Below are 19,892 nucleotides of genomic sequence, written 5' to 3'. Positions count from 1 at the left end.
CGATTGGCTGACAGCTCCCGTCGCGCGCCGCCGCACGCGGGCTCCGGGCCGGGCTGGGCACGGGGAGGCGGCTCCGCCCAGGGAAGGTGGCTCCGCCCCGGAAGTTAGCGTGGCCGCGGGGCATTGTGGGGCGGCGCTGCGGCCTCTCAGGTAAGCAGGGCTGGGGGAACGGGGCAGGATTCGGGACCGCAATCGGGACAGCAGTCGGGACCGCAGTCGGGACAGCAATCGGGACCGCAGTCGGGACAGCAGTCGGGACAGCAGTCGGGACCGCAGTCGGGATTCGGCATCCGAGAGGGCGGGTGCTTTAGGCTCTGCGTCATTGCTGGCGTCCCCCGGCCGGAGCTGCGCCCGGGCCTGGCGCCCCTTCCCCACGCTCGTAATCTCGTGTCTCTTCCGGGGTACGCGCAGACAGGTCTTACGTTGACAATAAGGTAATTTTGGGTTTTCGGCAGTGGAGCTTATTTTCTAGGACACAGGTATATTATATTATGCATATATATATGTATAATTATGTATTTTATATATATGTATAATGCATAGTAGGGAGTTAGTTCATTTCACCGAATGACATAAAATCACGTGGAAGAGCTGTAATGTTAGAGCGTATTGATCTGTAAGGCATTTATTTTATCTTCCAGGTTTTTTTCTGCTAAGGAAAAAAGCCGGAATGGCCTCAGGTGCGGTATCGAACGCTCCTCCTGCAGGAGGGGCAAATGATGTGAGCCTGGAGGAACCAAAGAAGATGACAAGGGAAGATTGGAGGAAAAAAAAAGAATTAGAAGAACAGAGAAAACTAGGAAATGCACCTGCTGAAGTGGATGAAGAAGGAAAGTACGTGTTACTAAAGCTGTGGTTATTCTAAAGCTGTTGAGGAAAAATGTCTCTTCCTGTTGTGGTTATAGAGCAATCGTGAGGGAAACGCATGATTTTAGTGTGAGTTAGTGTAGAAGTAAATAGTTGAATTTTGTCTTTTAATATTCCGGTCATCAGATATTTTCTAAAAACGTGTTGGTTCAATGTTTATCTTCTGTTGGCTACTGACAGTTCTGCTAAAAAGTCCAATCCATGAAACTAATAACATGTGGTATTTTAAAAGTGAGAAAAACACAGTACAGAGGTCTTTTACTGTGTACCTCATCTGTTGCCTCTTTCTCTTGCTTTTACTGGGCTTGTTGCTTCTGAGAAGAGAAATGTTGCTACTTTTTTTGTTCAGTAACTTTACAACAGAATAAGGCATTTGATTTGGAGTGAGGAGTTTAGGTGAATTAGGTGACAACAAAAATCTCAAAGTCTGTTTATCAAACTGAGAATTTATTTTGAAGTGCATTGTACCAACTTCATTATTTATTATCGCTCCTAAAGCTATCACTTGAAATTTAATGTGAAGGTTGTTTGTTAGACTAAGTTGCTTTGGGTTTTCCCCCTGTGCCATGTATTCATTGCACAACATCTTTTACAGAGATATCAACCCTCATATTCCTCAGTACATCTCTTCAGTACCATGGTACATAGATCCTTCTAAAAGACCTACACTAAAGCATCAGAGACCTCAGCCAGAGAAACAGAAACAGTATAACTCCTCTGGAGATTGGTACAAACGAGGAGTTCAGGAGGTATGCAGAATGTTTTTCTCATGAAACAAGAATTTGGGTTGATTACATGAGGATATTTCTGGTTATATGGTTTTGAAGGGGGCAGGATTTTTTATTCAGTAGGCAAATCTCAGTGTCTGGTGACAGTCAAAACACGTGTTTGGCCTTTGGGAAGGGCAAGCATACTTGAGTGATGTTGAAAATATGAACTTGTTATTTGGAGCACTTCTGTGGATGTGCCAAAGTGTCCCCAAAATGCTGCCCATTGTGTTTCCTCTCAGCACGCTGTGGCCACAAGGTACCGCAAAGGAGCCTGTGAGAACTGCGGAGCACTGACACACAAAAAGAAAGACTGCATGGAGGTAAATTTCACTTTTGTCCATGTTTTAATGACTTTGAATGCCATGGGCATTTTAATCTTTGTGAAAAATAGCTGGCTATAGATGAAATACTGGGTTTGGAAAACCTATTTTGAAAAATGTTACAAGTAGTGAGAAATGGCCTAGAAACTTCTAAAGGAATTATGTAGGAAAAGGGGGAAAGTGTTACAGTTCAGTGTGTCATCCATCAATTCTGTTTGTAATAAGATGTGACATAATAGGTGAAAATGTTATTTTCTTGTTAATTACATTAGCTCAAGTACTGTTGTGTCTGTCTTTCTGCTTCATCTCAGGTAGAAGCTGCCCCCAGAAACTGTTTTAATTGCTTTCTTAATTGTAGAAAATACAAACAAGAATATATGGAGTATGAAGTCAGTTGTACTACTAAATGCAGAACTACTTGAATTTATTTACAATCCACAGGCTTACAGTGCTGAATTTAACTTGCTTTAGAGGAGCTCAAGTGATAATACTTTTAAAGTGATATGCAAGTGAGCAATCTAATGGACTGATCTAACTATCATTTTTTCCTTTCAGAGACCCAGGAAAGTTGGAGCAAAATACACAGGCATGAATATTGCCCCAGATGAACACGTGCAGCCTCAGCTGATGTTCGATTATGATGGGAAGCGAGACCGGTGGAATGGTTATAACCCAGAGGAGCACATGAAAATTGTTGAGGAATATTCCAAGGTTGATTTGGTATGTGGTGTTGTGATTTACTGGGGAGAGAGTGTTAGTGTTTGGTGTGGCTGGGCTGGGAGGAGGGTCACTTGTAATGTGCTCTGTTGATATTAGATCTGGTGCTAAAAAGAAATACTTAAACAAATGCACATACTGCACAGGCCAAGCGTACACTGAAAGCCCAGAAGCTTCAGGAGGAGTTGGCATCAGGGAAGCTGGAGCAAGTGGTAAGTAAACTTATTTAATCTGGTTTTGCTTAGGCTGAATAAATATAAAACAGATTATTTCTGCTTTCTAACTGTTTTACTCTCTATACAGGGTCTGCTATTGGGTTTTATTACCTTCAGTAATTTAAAGGTTTTCCTAGCACCAGCATGTTATGTGTCTCACTCAAAAACTTGAAGCATCTTCTTTCAAATGAGAATTGCTTTGTGTTCCCCTTATGGGCAGAAATTCTGTGTGATTGTTATTGTTGCTGAAATTAATGACATGGAGTTTTAGGCCAGAAGAGCTTGTTTTCCATGTAGTAATTTTTTCATATACTGAAATGCTTTTCTCATATTTAAATATTGATACAGTCTGACTAGTGAGGTGATGACTGTGCGTTGATTTAGTAATGTTTAAAATTAATTGGAATAGGAAGGTGTTTTCTTAAGAAGAAGCAAATTGATTTAAGATAAAGCCACTGTGCAGTGACTTACAAAATGGGGAGAACATAGAGACTGCTGCTGGTCAGAAGTAAGTTTTTTAAAGCCTCTTTGCAAAGGCTGTGCTGTCTCGTCATGGGCTGTCACTAGATGGCACAGTGAGCTCGAGCTGCCATCCAGCCCAAACTACAGAGCTTTGACCCTCCCCAATAGAAGAGATTCATCCTCTTTTCATGCCTGTTTATGAAGCAACCACCGTTGGCTTCTGTATACTTTCTGCTTATAAAATGGAACTGTAAGAAGAAAAGTGTGTTTGAAAGCTAAGAGCTGTCTCTGAGGGAGGGGACTTAGACTGATTTGCATAGTCACTGCTGGCCAGTTGCTGGTCTGTGTTCCAGGGCTCACCGCTGTTCCCGTCTTTACTGCTGCAAGTATTTTTCTGTTAAAGACTAAGCAGGTTGAAAAAATAAAATCTGTCTGTGTTTGTCAAACTTAAATTCTGCTTTTTGTTTCATGCTTAGTATTCCTGTAAATCCTGATGAAATTCTTGAATACATGTCTCCTTAATTATTTTTTAAGCTTTCAGAGTTGAAACTTGGTTATATTTACATGGTATTAAATGTTGTAGTCTAAATCCTCAGTGTTCAAAGGCATAACAAGCTCTAAATAACAGCAAGAGTTTTAGAATTTGCTGTTCTTGCAAACAACTGGAAATTTTGTTGGGCATACAGTGAAAAGTTCTCCAACATTGTCTGTCACAAAGACAGCTAAGAGCATTTCCCTGGAGTGTTGTGTAGCAGTATTTCTGCATTTGGGGCCACTGGTAAATTGTATTTTGTATCCAGCATGAAGCTCTGCTTTGATTGTCCTTTGCATCCCTGTCATCTTGCCTTTTTCCACTACCTTGTCTTCTCTGCTGATGTGCTCTTTGTTTGCTGCAGAACTCCCCAAGACACCCGTGGGGAGAAGAGGAGTCAAATTCACAGACAGTAAGATGATTATCCACTGCATCACACCATGGGCAAAGAAAGACAGTGTAGCAAGGGTAGCACAAGGATTTGAGTGTTGTGTTCATGCCTACCTCTTATTTTGGGCAGAGGTTGCTGGATTTCATAAAGAGACTTTTTGTTTTAATTCCTATGTGTTCTCAAACCTTAGAGATGTAAACACATAGCTAGATTTTACTTGTGGTATATTTTGACCAAAATAACTGTTCTTAATATCATCATAGTTATGTTTTGATAACTATTTCCATAGAAGGAAGTGAAAATTATTTAGCTGCTGAAATGTTCAATGTTAGATTAGCCTGAGAGCACACTTAAGCCCAGGTAAACTGTGCCACGTTGTAACTACAGGGATTGCAGAATTTTAAGGAAACTACTAAAATCAGATTCTTGTATATGTCTCCAGAGTGAAGGACCCTGTAGTTAGAAATTTTCCATTTTTCCTCAGGAAAGAGATCATAACAGTGAAGATGAAGATGAAGACAAATACGCAGATGACATTGATATGCCTGGGCAGAACTTCGACTCTAAAAGACGCATCACAGTCCGAAATTTACGTATTCGGGAAGATATTGCTAAAGTGAGTAAAGAATTCTGTACAGATGTTCCTCTGTATTCTTGGGAGTTAATTTCAGCAAATTACATGTTCAGTTATCAATGATTTTGTTTATGGGTCATGGGGTTTGGAAGTTAAGGTCTATTCTCAGTTCTGTTCCATGTTATGACTTCATCAAGGTCATCCTTTTGCATAGATAGAACTTTTTAAAACATCTAAACTGGACAATGCAGGAGTAACCTCTGTTCTTTTAAAATCGTAAACATTAAGTATCTTTTATGTTTCTTTTTTCCCTAGTACTTGAGGAATCTAGATCCAAACTCTGCTTACTATGATCCCAAAACAAGAGCAATGAGGGAGAACCCTTATGCCAACACAGGCAAAAATCCAGATGAGTAAGTTAAAATGAGGTCATGCTTGTATATTCAACAAAATTCTTAAAAATTATATTAATAGGTTTATTTTTTTTACCTGTATGTTCTTTAGCCAATGAATCTCTAGTCAGTTACATATACACATATAAGTAAACCTGAAAAAAACTGTTTTATTTAGGAACACATTTTGATTTAGTATATAAAAGTAGTATTTTTGTAATACTGACCCTTAATCTTCAGGGATATGTGGACCACAGTTTAGTGTAATTATCTGTACAAGGGCTAGGACACTGCTGCATCTAGAGGTGATGCCTGTAAGCAGTAATAGTATTTATGTAAAGTATTTCAGTAACCATATCATAAGCTTTATCCCTTGTGTCTTGGTTCTGGAGATGGTGTTGTGTGTATGTGGTACATAAGAAAATATTTGAATTAGGAGTAAGATCTCCTCCTGTATTAATGGATTCTGCATAGAAAAGGTGTGAAAGTTTTGGCATTGTCTAGATAGTTTAATTAAAGCTGCCATAGATTGGTTTTGGCTGCACAGTTAGCTGTCTCCCTTAAACCCCAAGTCAGACACTTGACCTGTGTTGTCACAGAGCAGATAGGCTGTGAGTAAAACATGTATTCAGAGTACAGCAATGGGATTCGCTTGCTGCCTAAAATAGAATGGCAGTACCTGAATGATAGCAAATAATGGTCTTTCCACCTCTCCTTGCCCCCAGTTAGGCTAATGCCAGTCAATTCTTTTTTTAGATGGAGATGCTTTTGCTTCTCTCTCAAGTCATAATTTGACCTTTGTTGAATCTAAGTTTCTGACATAGCTTTGCAGACAGTAAATTTTTCAGAGTGGCTTTGGGAAGATGAAAGAGTAGGGAATTGGATTGCTAGCATTATTTGATCATCAGTGTGTGTTTGATGTACTGACTGTGCATCTCTTCAAGGGCTGTGCACAAGTGTCTCAGCTTTACTAAGAGCAGTAAAGCTGTCCCAAGCTTTAACTCTGCCAAATAAGCTGTGTCTGGATTGAAGAGTCAGAAATTCAGAGAATCACTGTGCTGGAATATCACAGACTGTTTATGCCTATTTGTTGTGTAACTAGGTCCAAGTTTAACTTTCAGTGCTTGGCATCTCAGGCAGGACTTCAGGTCTATGTCATGTGTCCCTGTGAACACAGACATCATGGTTTTTGAGTGCCTGCCTAATGCTTTCATGGCTTTACAAGGAGCACAGGTTTTTGTTTCGTATATCAAGTTGAATGCACCTTCATCTCCCTCTGTTCTTAACTCTTAGTGCACAAGAGAATTTTTACTTGCCTGTTGCACTTCTGTTTGTATTTAAGAGGAAATCATATTACAAATGCTGACAATTGTGTTCTTTTCTGCAGAGTTGGTTATGCAGGTGACAACTTTGTTCGCTACACAGGTGATACCATTTCAATGGCACAGACTCAGTGTAAGTGGGGTTTGGGGTTTTTTGAAGGAAATGGACTTAAAATGCTTAATGATGTTGCTTTCTTGCAAAAGAAATAATTTTTTATAGATTGAGGCCTTCTATCAAATTGCTTCAGAATTAAAAAAATGTAATTTGAATGTGTATGTCACTTTTAGAGTAAGTATTGAGTGAAAACTTTTATGTACACAGTGTTTGCCTGGGAGGCTTATGACAAAGGCTCTGAAGTTCATCTTCAAGCAGACCCTACAAAATTAGAGCTCCTTTACAAATCTTTCAAAGTGAAAAAAGAAGATTTCAAGGCACAGCAGAAAGAAAGCATCCTAGAGAAGGTAATAGGCATTTGGGTTTATTTAATAGGAATTCTGTTGAATTTGAAGTGTGGGTCTTGGGGAACAAGTAAGATTACTAATTCTATGTGAGAGGGCATCAGCTGTCCTCAGCAGCTTAGACTTAAAATATTTCTGTATTTATACACACTATCTTATCAATTGATGAATTTTATTATTTAGTATAGGGACCTTTGAAGGTCTGCTGGTGTTTGTGTTGTTGGGAGCTTTTCCCTTAACTGTCAGAATTTCTCCACTGAAGAAATCTGAATTTCTTTCTGAATCAAATTTTGGGTACAGTCTTCTAGATAAATACTTATTTTTTATTTTGCATCTTGTTTCTTGGACAAATGAAAATGAACTAAATAATCTATTTAGATTCTAGCTATGTCAAGTTTGGAGGGGGACAGGAAGTATTGCTCTGGTTGTACCCAAGCTGTTTGTCTTGGTCTCTAAAGTTTTTCTGCTTTGAATGAGGAATATCACTGTTCTCCAAACATAAAACAAAACAAAAACAAACAAAAAACCACAACAAAAAACGACACACACACCAAAACCACCACAAAACTAAACACCAAAAGATAACACAGTGGCCGTAAGAGATGATGTATTTCTGTGTTAACTCTTCAGTAAAGATTAAACTGTCTCTGTCCACTTTTGTGCCTTCTTAACAAGGTACCAAAGGTGCTGTTTTTGAAATGTTTGCGTAACTATATAAAAGTTGGGCTTTTTTCCGAAGCTATTAAATGTCATTTCTATTTGCATTTTAGTATGGAGGACAAGAACATTTAGATGCCCCCCCAGCTGAGCTGCTGTTAGCTCAAACAGAAGATTATGTGGAGTATTCTAGGCATGGAACGGTCATCAAAGGACAGGAGAAAGCTATTGCTTGTTCTAAGTATGAAGAGGATGTGAAGATCAACAATCATACAGTAAGTCCTAGGTTGTGTTAAAATTTTCAAAAATTAAATGCCATCACATTGGAGCTATTTAGGATGCAGTACAATATAATTAATACAGAAAATACATTTCTCCTGTTTCATGTGACACTTTCCCTTTTCTGCTAAGGAGAAACTTCAGATAGTCACAGTTGTGATGTGAATTTGAAGAGGTGCCATGGCAATCTTAAACTAAAGGGGAAGTTATTCTGTTCGCCTTCCACTTGGAATATAAGTCTACCATGTCCTGTTGTGGTTCTCTTTTTTGATAGTGTACCTGTAAGGCTCATGTAAAATAGCAAAAGAATTTCTCTTAGCTTCCTTTTGGACTGTTTGAATAATTTACTTACCAGTTTATCAGCTCAGGAGTAAATTTTAGCCTGCCTTTTACAGGAGTAACTGTGGTGTGTTCTCTTGCAGTGCATTTGGGGTTCATACTGGAAAGAAGGCAAGTGGGGTTACAAGTGCTGTCACTCCTTTGTCAAGTACTCCTACTGTACAGGAGAAGCTGGGAAAGAAATTGCTGTGAGTATTCTCTTATCTGTTCATGTGGAAAGAGCTAAAAAGCATTCATATTCCTTAGTTAAGGTTTAAACAGGTTTGCTTTTTGGGCGAGGTCGACTTTTTAGCGATTTGTGGGATTTTTTTCTTTGTCCTTCCCATTTCAGATGTGGTCAGTAATAGGGTATCCTTGCTCTTGTCTGTTGTATAGAATACAGAGGCAAGTTTAATGGAAGAGCAGCCCGAGGAGGAAGAACACATGACAAAACCCAAAACACTGATGGAGGTAGGATGTTTCCCTTTCTCAGTAAGACAGATACTTTTCAACATCTTAGCTACAAAATTCTGTAGAGTCATAATAAGTCTGGAAATTACTAGACTGCATTATTAGTACATTAATATCTCCATTGAAAACTAAGCTCTCAAATAGCATTAATAGAAGTTAGGATTTAGTGGTTTGGGCATTATTAATGTTGGCAAGTTGAATCTTAACAGTAACTTGTTTCCCGCCTTGCAGATCCACCAAGAAAAACTGAAAGAGAAGAAAAAGAAGAAGCACAAGAAGAGCTCAAATTCTGACAGTGAGGGTGAAGAGAAAAAGAAGCAAGAAAAACTAAAAAAGGTACACTATAATCTTCAGTGGCTTTGTGGAAAAAGGAACATGACATATTTTACAGCGTTGGTTTTATGGAGCCTATAATGTAGTTCTTGGTGATACCATGGAGTAATTTGATGCTAATTTTGACCTAAATCAAATTTTAAATGCTATTAAATGTTCTAAAGTCCATTCCCTATTCCTCAGGCAAATCTTCAATAAATATTTAATTTAGAAAGACTTAATTTAGATGACTTAGAACATTTCATGTCTAAGCATGTATTACACTTTATGGTGGGTTTAGGCAAAACCAGCACACACCTGTACGTCTATAAAAGACATTGCAGAACACAGTGATTTGTGTATTGAAGAGAGATGGAGAGATCAAAGGCAGTGTCAGATCTTAACTTAGCACTTTGTATCCCAGGCTTGGCCCAGCCTCACGGCTGATGTAATAAATCCATGCCCCGAGCCATCCACTGCTGAGCAGTGGTGTGTTCCCGTGGGCACAGCAGCCTGCCTTGGGCTACTCTGAGAGGAAGCCTATTAAAACCATGTTTAATTAAAGCAGGGTACAAATGCAAACTTCTTTCCCAGTAGGAACAGTACTAGTTGGAGGAATGAGATAGCACAAAGCATTTAAAAATTAAAACCTCAAACATAATAACAAAAAATAACAATTCATTTGTACTTGTTAGATCACAATTATATTTTATGTAAATCCTGTGAGTTTCTTACTTGGTTTTGACATTTGGAAAGAGATTATAGTGTCTTGTTTACTAAATAGCATTTTACCATCATTTTATGTTAAATACTAAAAAACTGAGCATTAAGTGAAATAGGCTGTGGGTGGGCTAGACTGGTGTGCATTGGTTATCCCACCCTTGGCTTGCTCCTTGTCCATCATACAGAAATTTAAGACAAACCTTCATTGTTGGGGGTTTTTTGTTTAACTTTCATTGTAGAATTTTTGTTTCCCTCTGCTCTCATTTCAGGCTCTAAATGCTGAAGAGGCTCGACTTCTCCACATCAAAGAAATCACGCAGTTAGATGAGAGGAAGAGACCATACAACAGCCAGTATGAAGCCAGGGAGCCAACAGAAGAGGAGATGGAGGCCTACAGAATGAAACGGCAGAGACCTGATGACCCCATGGCCTCTTTTCTTGGGCAGTAGTCACAGGAGGATACTCATGTATTATTCCAATGCATGAGGCTTTTCCCACAGTTGTTTACAACTCTCTAGACACTTGATTCCTTTGCACATGTCTACAATGGCAGAAATGGTAGAAACCTTTCTGTGCTCTGAAGAAACTCGTGAAAGCTTCTTTGAGCAGACATGAGCAGTCTAGTACTTACTGGAGTTTTGTAAATGTGTGTGTGTATACAAATACAGGCACATATATGCACACACATATATATAGCATATGTACAGATAAAATACGTACACCTACTCTGTAAATTCTTGAAGGAGAGAGATCTGACTGAAATCCTAGGTTTATTTGGCCAGCTAATAAATATATATATTTGGCCAACTATGCATAAAGTTGTGATACAGTAAAACTGACTAGTCAGAAGAAATGGTCAGCAGGTGTCAATATAGAACAAAACTTATTGACAGACATTGACACAACTACTACTAGAGCTTCTTGTAAAGCCTGTCTCATGGCTTTTAAAGAATACAAAGTTTCTTGACCACTTTGCTGTAAGTACTTTGGAAATGTAAAAATTTATTGTTTTGTTCTGATTAAATCAATATAAAGATCTTAAGTGCTGTCTAGCCTTTTAAATTAAATGGTTAGGAGAAGCTGACTGTAGAGTTTTTAAATTCCAATTGTTTCTTAAGATGTATTTCCACAGAATTTTCAACTGTAAAGATCTGAGTTCTTGAGTTTCCTTTTGATAACAGTATCCTGTTACAGGGTGTGATACCAAGTGTCACACTGTAATCCCGTGTGAGAACATGAAGTAGCATATGCTTTGGTTTGGCAATATTAGTTCTTAAGCTGGGAGTTTTCCCTTTCTAACTAATTAAAAGTTGAAGAACTGGGTAATAAACTGTACAGCATGACTTTAGAGTTGGAAGGCTTGGACATTACTTCTGTTGAGGTTTAAACTATCTTTCCAAGGAAAAACTGCTCTTTTCCACAAATAATTACATACAGAAAACATACCTGTAAGTGCTCTGTGTGTGATTTCACAGGCACTTTGAGGACTGAATGTTTTGATTTGGCACATGTAGCTAATGATGGCAATTCTGCACTGCTCTGCAATGTAGTTCTGTATTAATATCATATGTGATATTCTCATTGGTGATCAAAATTTTTAGTAAAAAAATTTGAGTCAAAATTTTACTGTGTGTCAGATCCTCTGCCAGACAGTAAAAGCAAACTTTCTGAATTAGCTGATTTGAACTATGAGGTGCTCTTCTCAGGGCTGTAGCACCTGAGGTTGTGCCAGCACACCCTGCAACTGCTGTTGGCTTGGTCAGTGCCAAGTTCAGTTTGAGGGAAGAGAAGAAGGGTCCCTTGAGCTATTTGTATACCTTCCTCAAAGCTGCAGTTTAGTCTAAAAAAAATGTTAAGTCTGAAAAACTTAATTCTTTATAAAGGAGGTAATTCAGAAATAATACAGGAAACACAAAGGAAAATTCAAGACTAATTTTGTAAGCTGTGGAGTGACTGCAGGGAAACTTAAATACATCAAGTCTCTACTGAATTTATGTGAAGTGATTGTTCAGGGATTAAAATTCAGTCTTAAATTTAGAATACTTAGATTTCACCAATGAGTCAAACTCAAGCACTTGGGCAGTAGTTGATCCTTGCCAGATCTTTAGTCTGAACTGTAAAGGAAGAGAGCTCCTTTAAGGGGTTGTCAGGTTATTTATTTTAACCTTGAGAGGACAGTGTGTTATACTGAGATTTGTTCTTAAATAGCTGCAACATTTATCTGATGATTTTTAAAAAAAACTCCTTCATACATTTCCAGCTAGAATACTTCAGTCAGATGGATAAACATTTCTCAGAATAAATAGTAGGAAATGTGAAGCAATGCTGATACACTCAGAACCTTTCAGGAATAAACAGGCTTACCTGGTTTTCATCATGAATATGAAATGGCACTTCTCCTTTGGGAGTTCATTCTTGGTGCAGCATTTCATGCATGTGTCATGGCCTGCTGGTGGTGTGGGAGCCATGACATTCCCAGAGAAGCATCCTTAGAAGGACACTGGGGCACACAGGCACTCCCTGCCCTGCCGAGAGTGATCTCAGCTCTGAGCCCTGAGAAGGGCTGCTCAGTGATTGCAGCTCTTCAGGGAACATCTGGGCAACACAGAAGGAGGGATGGGAGCCTTGTGTTCCACAAGAAACCTTTATTCTCAGTCCAGGGATGAGGAGAGCTCCAGCTGCCACAAAGGGGTCAGGGATGAAAGACTCTGGATAGTCAGAGGGAAATGGGTTTATACAGGAGCATTGGGACTAGTCAGCTGAGGGTTCAGGGGCAGCACTGAGCAACTCCAGCACTGCTAGGAGGCCTCAGCAGGAGTTAACCTCCTAAAAATAGTGTCTCACTTTTAGGAGTGTTCTGCAGCCCTTGCCAAGTTACTGGCTGTTGGTTACACTTCCTCCCATGTACAGTTTAGTCATTCTTAAATGGTTTTGGATACTTTGGGGGGGGGGTGTAATTTAGGGGGGAATTAGCACAAAAACAAAATTCTGTACTTCCAAGGTTTTTGTAGATAACCTGAAAAAGTGATTTCTGATATGATTTAGAGCAATTCTTGCTTGACTGATTCATTTGTCAAACTGAAGATGTGTGTGATGGGACAATGCCAAAAAGCAGTTCCAGGCAGATCTTGGCTTGCAAGGTTCACATCTCTCATGCTTCTACTGGTGCAAAATTTTAATTTTCCAGTTCCAATCTTATGAGAATTCCCTACAAACCCTTGACTGAAATAAGTTGGTTAACTGGAGATTCTTATCTTGCTCTGTAAGCAGTGTCTGTTCCCTGGAAAGCTCAGTTAATACTTCTGCCATGTGGTGTTTCTCAGCAAGGGCTGAACAGCCCCACGGATCCAACGGATGCAGAACCAGAGCCAAGCTTAGAAGCACATGGATGTGAGCAGCTCTGGGATGTCTCAGTCCCTCCCTGCACTTCCTTTGGCACCAGCTGCTCTCTTTTCCAACCCCCAGCAGATCCCAAACACCAGCACAGAGGAGACCCCTCAATCCCATGCATGTCCATGGTAAGCAGCATGGTCTGTGGAATTTGATGCTATTTCAGAGGTATCTCAGGGCAGTTTTGGGAGGCTCAGTAGAACCTCTTCTAACACACCAATTGAATTTCAGTTTATTTGTGGTACTCTCTGGTCTCTTAGGCTTGAGAGTGACCATAACCTGAAGTGACCCTGCCAATGGCCACAGAGCTCGCCTGGGGCACAGTTATCTAACATGGGAAATCTGCTCCTGTCAATAGAGCAGGGAACTGGAAATAATCAACTTGCTCCCTTTTGCCCTTAACTTACTGCATGAAAGTGGGTACACAGCTATGAATCTCCAAATACATCCATTGAGGAGCTTTCCTCAGCTCTTTGAGAAGTGTTGAGTTCAAAGCACCTTTATATATATAAATATATATATATATTGCAAGTAATTTTGCCTAAATGCTATAAAACAGAATGGTAAAACAAAAGGAAATTGCACATATTAAATAAAAAAATAAATCTTTTCCAGGTTTGTAAGTCAATTGCCATCATTAGATGAGACTAATAGAATTTCACATGGTGTATCTAGGAAAATTGCTTCTTTTAATGTATCTGAAATCAAATTTGAAAAGCAGAGATCAGATGTAGTATCTTGTATATCCCCTCACAGGACTTTAAGAACTGACACCTTGTGTACTTCCTGTTTTCTGTTAATAACTTCTTGCAACTTTACTGCATGAAAAGCATCTTGAGATTTGGTCCTGAGTTTTTTTCTATAGTGAAAACTCCTGCAGAAGTTTGAAAATTTCCATTGTGCATGGCTTGCAGGATAAGGTTATTATTAGGAGGAATGTTTCATAGAAAAGAAAATATGTACTTCCTAAAATATTAAGTGTAAAACGGCTTTGATATCATTCTGTCATCCCAATGCCTTCTGAAGTTCAGGGAAATTCCAGAATTTAAATGATTAACTGGCATTTCCAGACTCCTGGCCAAACTAGCACCAGATCTGAATGTTCTGTTATTAATGAGACAGGTTTGCTTGGAGCCCTCTGAGACCCTTTTTAGTGTTTGATTACTAGAATAATATTGCTCTTCCTTGTGAAAATATGTGCTCAAGTTGCACTGGGAGACAGCCTGATTTTTTTTTTGTTCAAAAGCTACACTGATAGAATCACAGGATGGTTTGGGTTGGAAGGGACCTTAAAGATACCTAACTTCACCCAGCCTGCCCTGAGCAGGGACACCTTCCACTAGACCAGCTTGCTCCCAGCTTTGTCCAGCCTTGAACACTTCTGGGAAGGAGGAGTCCATAACCAGAGTCCACATTGCAGAGACATATATCAGATCCTGCTGGGTCTACACATTTAAAAGCTCCACTGCAGAAAACAAAAGTGCGTGAGAAAGAAATACCTGTCGTCAGTCATAATTCTAAATTAGTCTGTCCTCAAAACCCAGACCTTCATGTTCTGTATCTCTGTTGCCCCCCGGTAATTTTTGCCTTAAGTCCTCCTTCTCTGCTGGGACCATGGCAGAGCTGCCCTGCTCTGCATCTGGAACTTAATTGTGTAATGCTCCTTTTTCTTTGACATCTAAGGACCACATGATTCATTTAGCCTCCTGTAACAGAGCCCCCATTGTGCTGGAGTGTTTGAGGGAAAGCAAAGAGTCAGCTGCTGGCTTCCTCTGTAGCTGGAGTGACAGCCTGCCAGGATCCCCCCTTGGAAATGATTTTTCTAAGTGCAGAGGAGAGCAGCATATACATAATGACAAAAGCAGACAGCAGCTGGCATTGCTGCACTTCAGCTGGACCCTTGCCTCAGGGGAACCGTGATGTCCCTCTCTTCTTTACTTCTCCGGCATTTTACAGTGTTTAAAGGAATGAACAAATTACCCTTCATATGGGAGCTGTTCATTTGCACTTTGTGCTGTTCTTTTAATACCTGTCTGCAAGTGTTACATTAACAAACACATTTGTTAATGTAGTGACAAGCTGTGTTTAAATTCTGGTTTTATAAATATCTGGAAAAATGAGTGTCCAGCTTCGCATGAATAACACATTCCCTGAGCAAAATGCCCTGATTCTTTTTTGAAGGCTCTCTCTTTTAAAGAAAAGAGTTTTGCCATTAATTTGTGTGGAATCATTATCAGACCCAATGCAGATTTCTGGTAAATCTCTGATGGTAGAGTGCTGGATACACATCTGTGTTCCAGGTACATGCCTCTGCAATGAGCTCAGGGGATCCCAGGTTGGAGGGACGGGCCCTGATGCTTTTTATCTTTCATGCCCACACTCCATCTCATATTGAAGAAAGCTCAGTAGCATTCTCCTCTCTCTTCTCTCTCCTTTCTCCTCACATTGACTCAAAATTCACCCAATTCCTCTGTTAGCTCAATTCCTCTTTCAGCTCAATAAACCATCAGGAAACTAAATAAAACCCCAATCAGCTTCTGCCAGATCAGCAAACTGAACCAGCTCAGCAGAGTTCAAATACTAGGGCTGCAACAAGGCTGGTGTGGTGCACAGGGGAGAGATGGGGTGAAGGCAATTTCTCCCCTTCCAGCAGCAACTCAGACTCATTTCAATTTAAATGGCTTGAGCAGATTCTGCTCTGAGGCCCAGGGATCACTGGTGATCTATAAGCCATATGAAATTAAGTTCAGCTGCTTTGAGAAAAAAATATTAAGCAGTGAAATTAATTAAAAACACTTATGCAGACTGGTACAGCCCCTTGAATCAGAAAGTGAAAAGCTCCCAGTGGTGTGAAGTTCTCTGAAGATTTTCCTATGGGTTCAAAGATCCCAGATACTGCTAGTGTAGTACTTAAATGTGCTCACAACATGGTTTCAGATGGAAAAACAAAATTTGGTTGGCTAAATATTTGTTTACTTTTTAAATGAAGTTTCCAGATATTAATTGATTGTTCCCACCTAAAGATCTACCCTTATATATTTTACCAGGGACAAATCATGTAACCTTACTCAGCCAAAACTCCTAGTGAAGATTTACATGACTAAAAGAAGCCATGTCAATTTAAGGTAGTTTTTTGCAAGTGTGCTTTCCCCAGCACATAGTTGCTTCTTTCTTCTCCATGCTGCAGCCAAAATCCTGTTCCTTGCAACTGCTTATAGTGCTGAGAATTGGAAAACCAGCCTTGGAAGAAGCATGAGGAGAGGAAACTCCCTTAAGTTGCTTTGGCTGCACAACATTTTGTATTAAACCAGGAACTGAAGGAACATGGGGACCTGTCTTTGATCCATGGAACATCAGCATGATTTAGTACAATAGTAGTGACTTTGTTAACCTTTATTCTATAAAATATTTCAAATTAACTAGATAACAGCCAGTGTAAAAAAAAGTTGGCTATGTATTGTTATAAGGTCATGCAGAAAGATTAACTCTTGTAGGAATGATTGGATTCTAGTGAAAAAATAATAAATATGTGTCAGTAATGACACTGCCTTAGTCCTCAATGCTGTATCTGTGAAGAGTGGGGCTGATGAGATCTCTCAGGGATATTATTTTGTCCATTAGGCTGCTGTTACTTGGATAGCTTTGATGGCTAAACCCCAGGATTTTTATTTTTTCCTGATACCAGTGCTGCCACTGACCTAGTTCTGCAGTGAGTAACTGCACAGCCATCTGTATCCCAGCTGATGCCCAGGAATGAAAATAACCCTGGAAGGTAACAGCCCTCTGGCTGAAGGGAGTGTTTATGGGCAGCATTTGAACCCCTTTGGACTGCAGTTTCCAATACCTGGTAAAAAAGGATGGGAAGGCAGAAGTGCTGGGAACAGCCAGGGGTTTGGCCAGCCCTGCCCACAGCTCCTCACTGGAATTTACTTTATCCTGCTTGATGGGGTTCATCCAGTAATGGTTTGGTGTATTTGGGGCTCTTTGAGAGAAGAGTCAGTCACAGCCATGAGAATTTTTTTTAATGTTGAGTTTCTCTGCTGTCCCTGCTGCCTGTACAGGTTTCTGTGGTGTTGGCACTGTCCACTGGCAGTGGAGGGGCAGTGGCAGAATGTGGGGTGCCAGTGAACAGGAAGGCATCACCCCTGCCTGCGTTGATCATTGATGTCTGCAGGTTTTATCCAGAATTGTAAGTTCCTGCTTTGGGGAGCTGCACGTGAGTGCAGGACACATCCCAGCACAGTGCAGATTAGGCAGCAAACCTGTAAAGTAGAATTAAGATGCTTTAAAGTAGCATTAAGATGCAAACTTTGCCCTATAATCCCAATTATTGCCTTTCTATTCTCAAGCAGTTTTGTGCAGTGACCGTGGCAGTGCTCAAAAATGAAAGTCATACCGATGGCAACCCTGATATGGTTACCAGGGGTGTCATGAGATTTTATGCATCTCTGAAAGCACCAGCTGTAAAAATTCAAGGCTTTCCTGAAAGTCTTAGCTTTCAGCTAAGAAATCCACCATGTATATCAATATTTCTGGGTGTGAAAAAAAGTTTGAAAACATGTCAATGTACTCTAAAAGTTTAGGTACCAAAGGACAAGTAAAAAGAATATTAGTTCTGATGCTTTTATAAAATCCCTTGTTTATTTCAACTCTTGGCAGAAATAATAAGCTCTGTTTATTATTGTTACCATAAATTTGTCAGTTGCAAACCTAAGCAACTTTGTGATTTGTAAATATCCTGAGAATACTTTGGTTACTTCCTAGTGGTGATGAATGGATGGTGGAGCATTCGTGGCTGGTACAGGGGTGAGGTTTTTGCCTTGGTTCTGTCATGTTCTCTGACACTAATGTGTTGTAATGTTTTTAATTACCAAGAGCAGCTGTAAATTCTCTCTTTGGGGGTGTCCCCATCACATCTCAATCACTCGTTATTACTCATTAAACATCTTATCCTGTGATTGAATCCCAGATAGAGCAAAGGGCAGTTATTCAGCCCAGATCTACAGTATTTCATGTGAAGGCAATGGGAAGGTTTAATTACTAATTCTTGTGACACATGGATTTACTGTGACAGCTGGGGCCCTAAAGGAGCTCCCACCTGCTCTGTGTTAGCTCAGTGCTCCACGTGTGAGTGTGACTGCAGAGCCCTCCTGGAATCCAGCCTTGGAACAATTTGCCACTGTGAGATATACACTAGAGCTGCAGACCATATGAAACATTTAATAAATTCTTTACAATGCAACTCATAAGTGAGGAGGAGCATTTGGAACATGTGATTTTTAGCTGGGAATATTTTATGACTGATGAATGCTATTATCACACTCACAGTGCTGTGTATTAGTGCAAGTTACTGGTGAAATTTCCACTGGTGTAGAGCTCAGGTTTGGTGACACTGTGGTGACAGGGCTGTTTCCCTAAAGTTTTACCATTTTGTAGAGTTTCAGGTGATCTGCTGACACTCTGCACCACAGAGGCTTTCGGCACCCTCAGGTTATGTGGGGATTGTGTTTGTTTTCAAGACTCCCACAGTTTTTAATGGGTTTATCCTGACAAGAGTGTGCTAAGAAGAGTGTTGTTCATCCCCAATTAGCATATAAGAGACCCTTGGTTTAAGGACCTTTGAACTTGGATGTCTGCATAGCTGTCTCACAGAGACAGAAGTCAGGCACTGTGCTGGCTCTGGAGGAGTCTGGACACTCAGTTCTGATGTGCTGGAATGTCTTTAAAAATCTCCTTATATATATAAGGGCCAAACCTTACAAAGATCTGTGACAAATCCCAGAGCCAAACCAAACTCTCCACAGTGAATAGCTCTGCTACAGGGTTCAGCTGCTCAAATCCTGGAAGAAGCAGGAGCCGGTGAATTAACTCTCAGAAGTGCAGGGTGGGAATGATGGCTTTGACTTACTCTATTTTCTCATGTGCTGCACTGGAACCCTGATTACTCCTGTAGGACTGAGGCCAGGCTTGTCTGCAGTTCAGTCATTCTCTGAAAGACCTGAACAAATGTTTCACTGGGAAAAGGAATGTACAAAAGTTTCTGTGCAGAGGAGGCACCACTGGAGTTGCCAGCTCTGCCCTCAAATTAGAGCTCTGCTCATCACTTGGCAGGAGAATTGCTCAGGTTTGCCTTTTTCCCACCATGCAGGATTTTATTCCTTCCCATTTCTTGGACTGCTGGAAATGTCCCCTTAACTCCTATTGCAAAACACAATCAGATACCAAGTCACTGCTGTGAAAATAGGATTAAATGCAATGACTAAACACTGAGTTAGTTACTGAGTAACTTCTCAGGAACCTTTCTTCATACTTGGGGAATTACTGAACACATGTGCTGGTAAAAAAAAATTGAGCTGTGGGATGGTCTATTTGTATACAGGACTTTGAAGAGGAACCTGGGTGGTTGCTCACAGAAACAGAGTGGATTAAATGATTAATTAGTGAATAGTATTCCAGAAGCTCTTCATGCCTGGGAGAAGTGGATTGAGACTACCAAGGAAGTTATTCCTGTCCTCTCCAGCTGCTCTGCAGTAAACCCAGTTCCAAGCTCTCTCTGATGGCATTGCACAGCCTTGCTGGAGAGCAGGGAGAGGCCAGGCACAACCCAAAGGCTCAGTCTGTGCCCCACTGGAGACCACTTCTGTCCCTCCAAACATGTAAAAACAGCACAGCGACAGGTGAGCAGAGTATTTTTGTAGGAAATGTGGGAAGAGTGCCCAGT

General features: G+C 40.2%; 1 protein-coding gene across 3 annotated transcripts; it reads left to right on the top strand.

Moving 5' to 3' along the window:
• Positions 1-34: 34 nt before the first annotated feature.
• On the top strand, positions 35-10,823 carry SLU7 (spliceosome associated SLU7). 3 transcript variants are annotated; one of them, XM_014253268.2, is made up of 16 exons: positions 35-150; positions 642-834; positions 1,463-1,616; positions 1,877-1,957; positions 2,513-2,677; positions 2,821-2,886; positions 4,248-4,295; positions 4,759-4,890; positions 5,164-5,261; positions 6,628-6,695; positions 6,885-7,024; positions 7,792-7,953; positions 8,380-8,484; positions 8,672-8,746; positions 8,978-9,082; positions 10,051-10,823. In XM_014253268.2, exons 2-16 carry the CDS (start codon positions 671-673, stop codon positions 10,228-10,230), a joined length of 1,743 nt encoding a protein of 580 aa, XP_014108743.2. In that variant the 5' UTR covers positions 35-150; positions 642-670; the 3' UTR covers positions 10,231-10,823. The 3 variants fall into 3 exon arrangements, with proteins under 3 accessions (XP_014108743.2, XP_005523536.2, XP_014108744.2); XM_005523479.3 differs by lacking the exon at positions 35-150 and adding an exon at positions 157-434; XM_014253269.2 differs by lacking the exons at positions 35-150; positions 4,248-4,295 and adding an exon at positions 157-434.
• The last annotated feature ends 9,069 nt before the right edge of the window (positions 10,824-19,892 follow it).

The sequence above is a fragment of the Pseudopodoces humilis genome, chromosome 17 (genome assembly GCF_049639895.1).
Source record: "Pseudopodoces humilis isolate 2021_Gansu_Grassland_sample_001 chromosome 17, ASM4963989v1, whole genome shotgun sequence".
In the NCBI taxonomy this organism is placed as follows: domain Eukaryota; kingdom Metazoa; phylum Chordata; class Aves; order Passeriformes; family Paridae; genus Pseudopodoces; species Pseudopodoces humilis.
The sequence above is the reverse complement of the archived record's forward strand: the minus strand, read 5'-3'. Positions and strand labels throughout refer to the sequence as shown.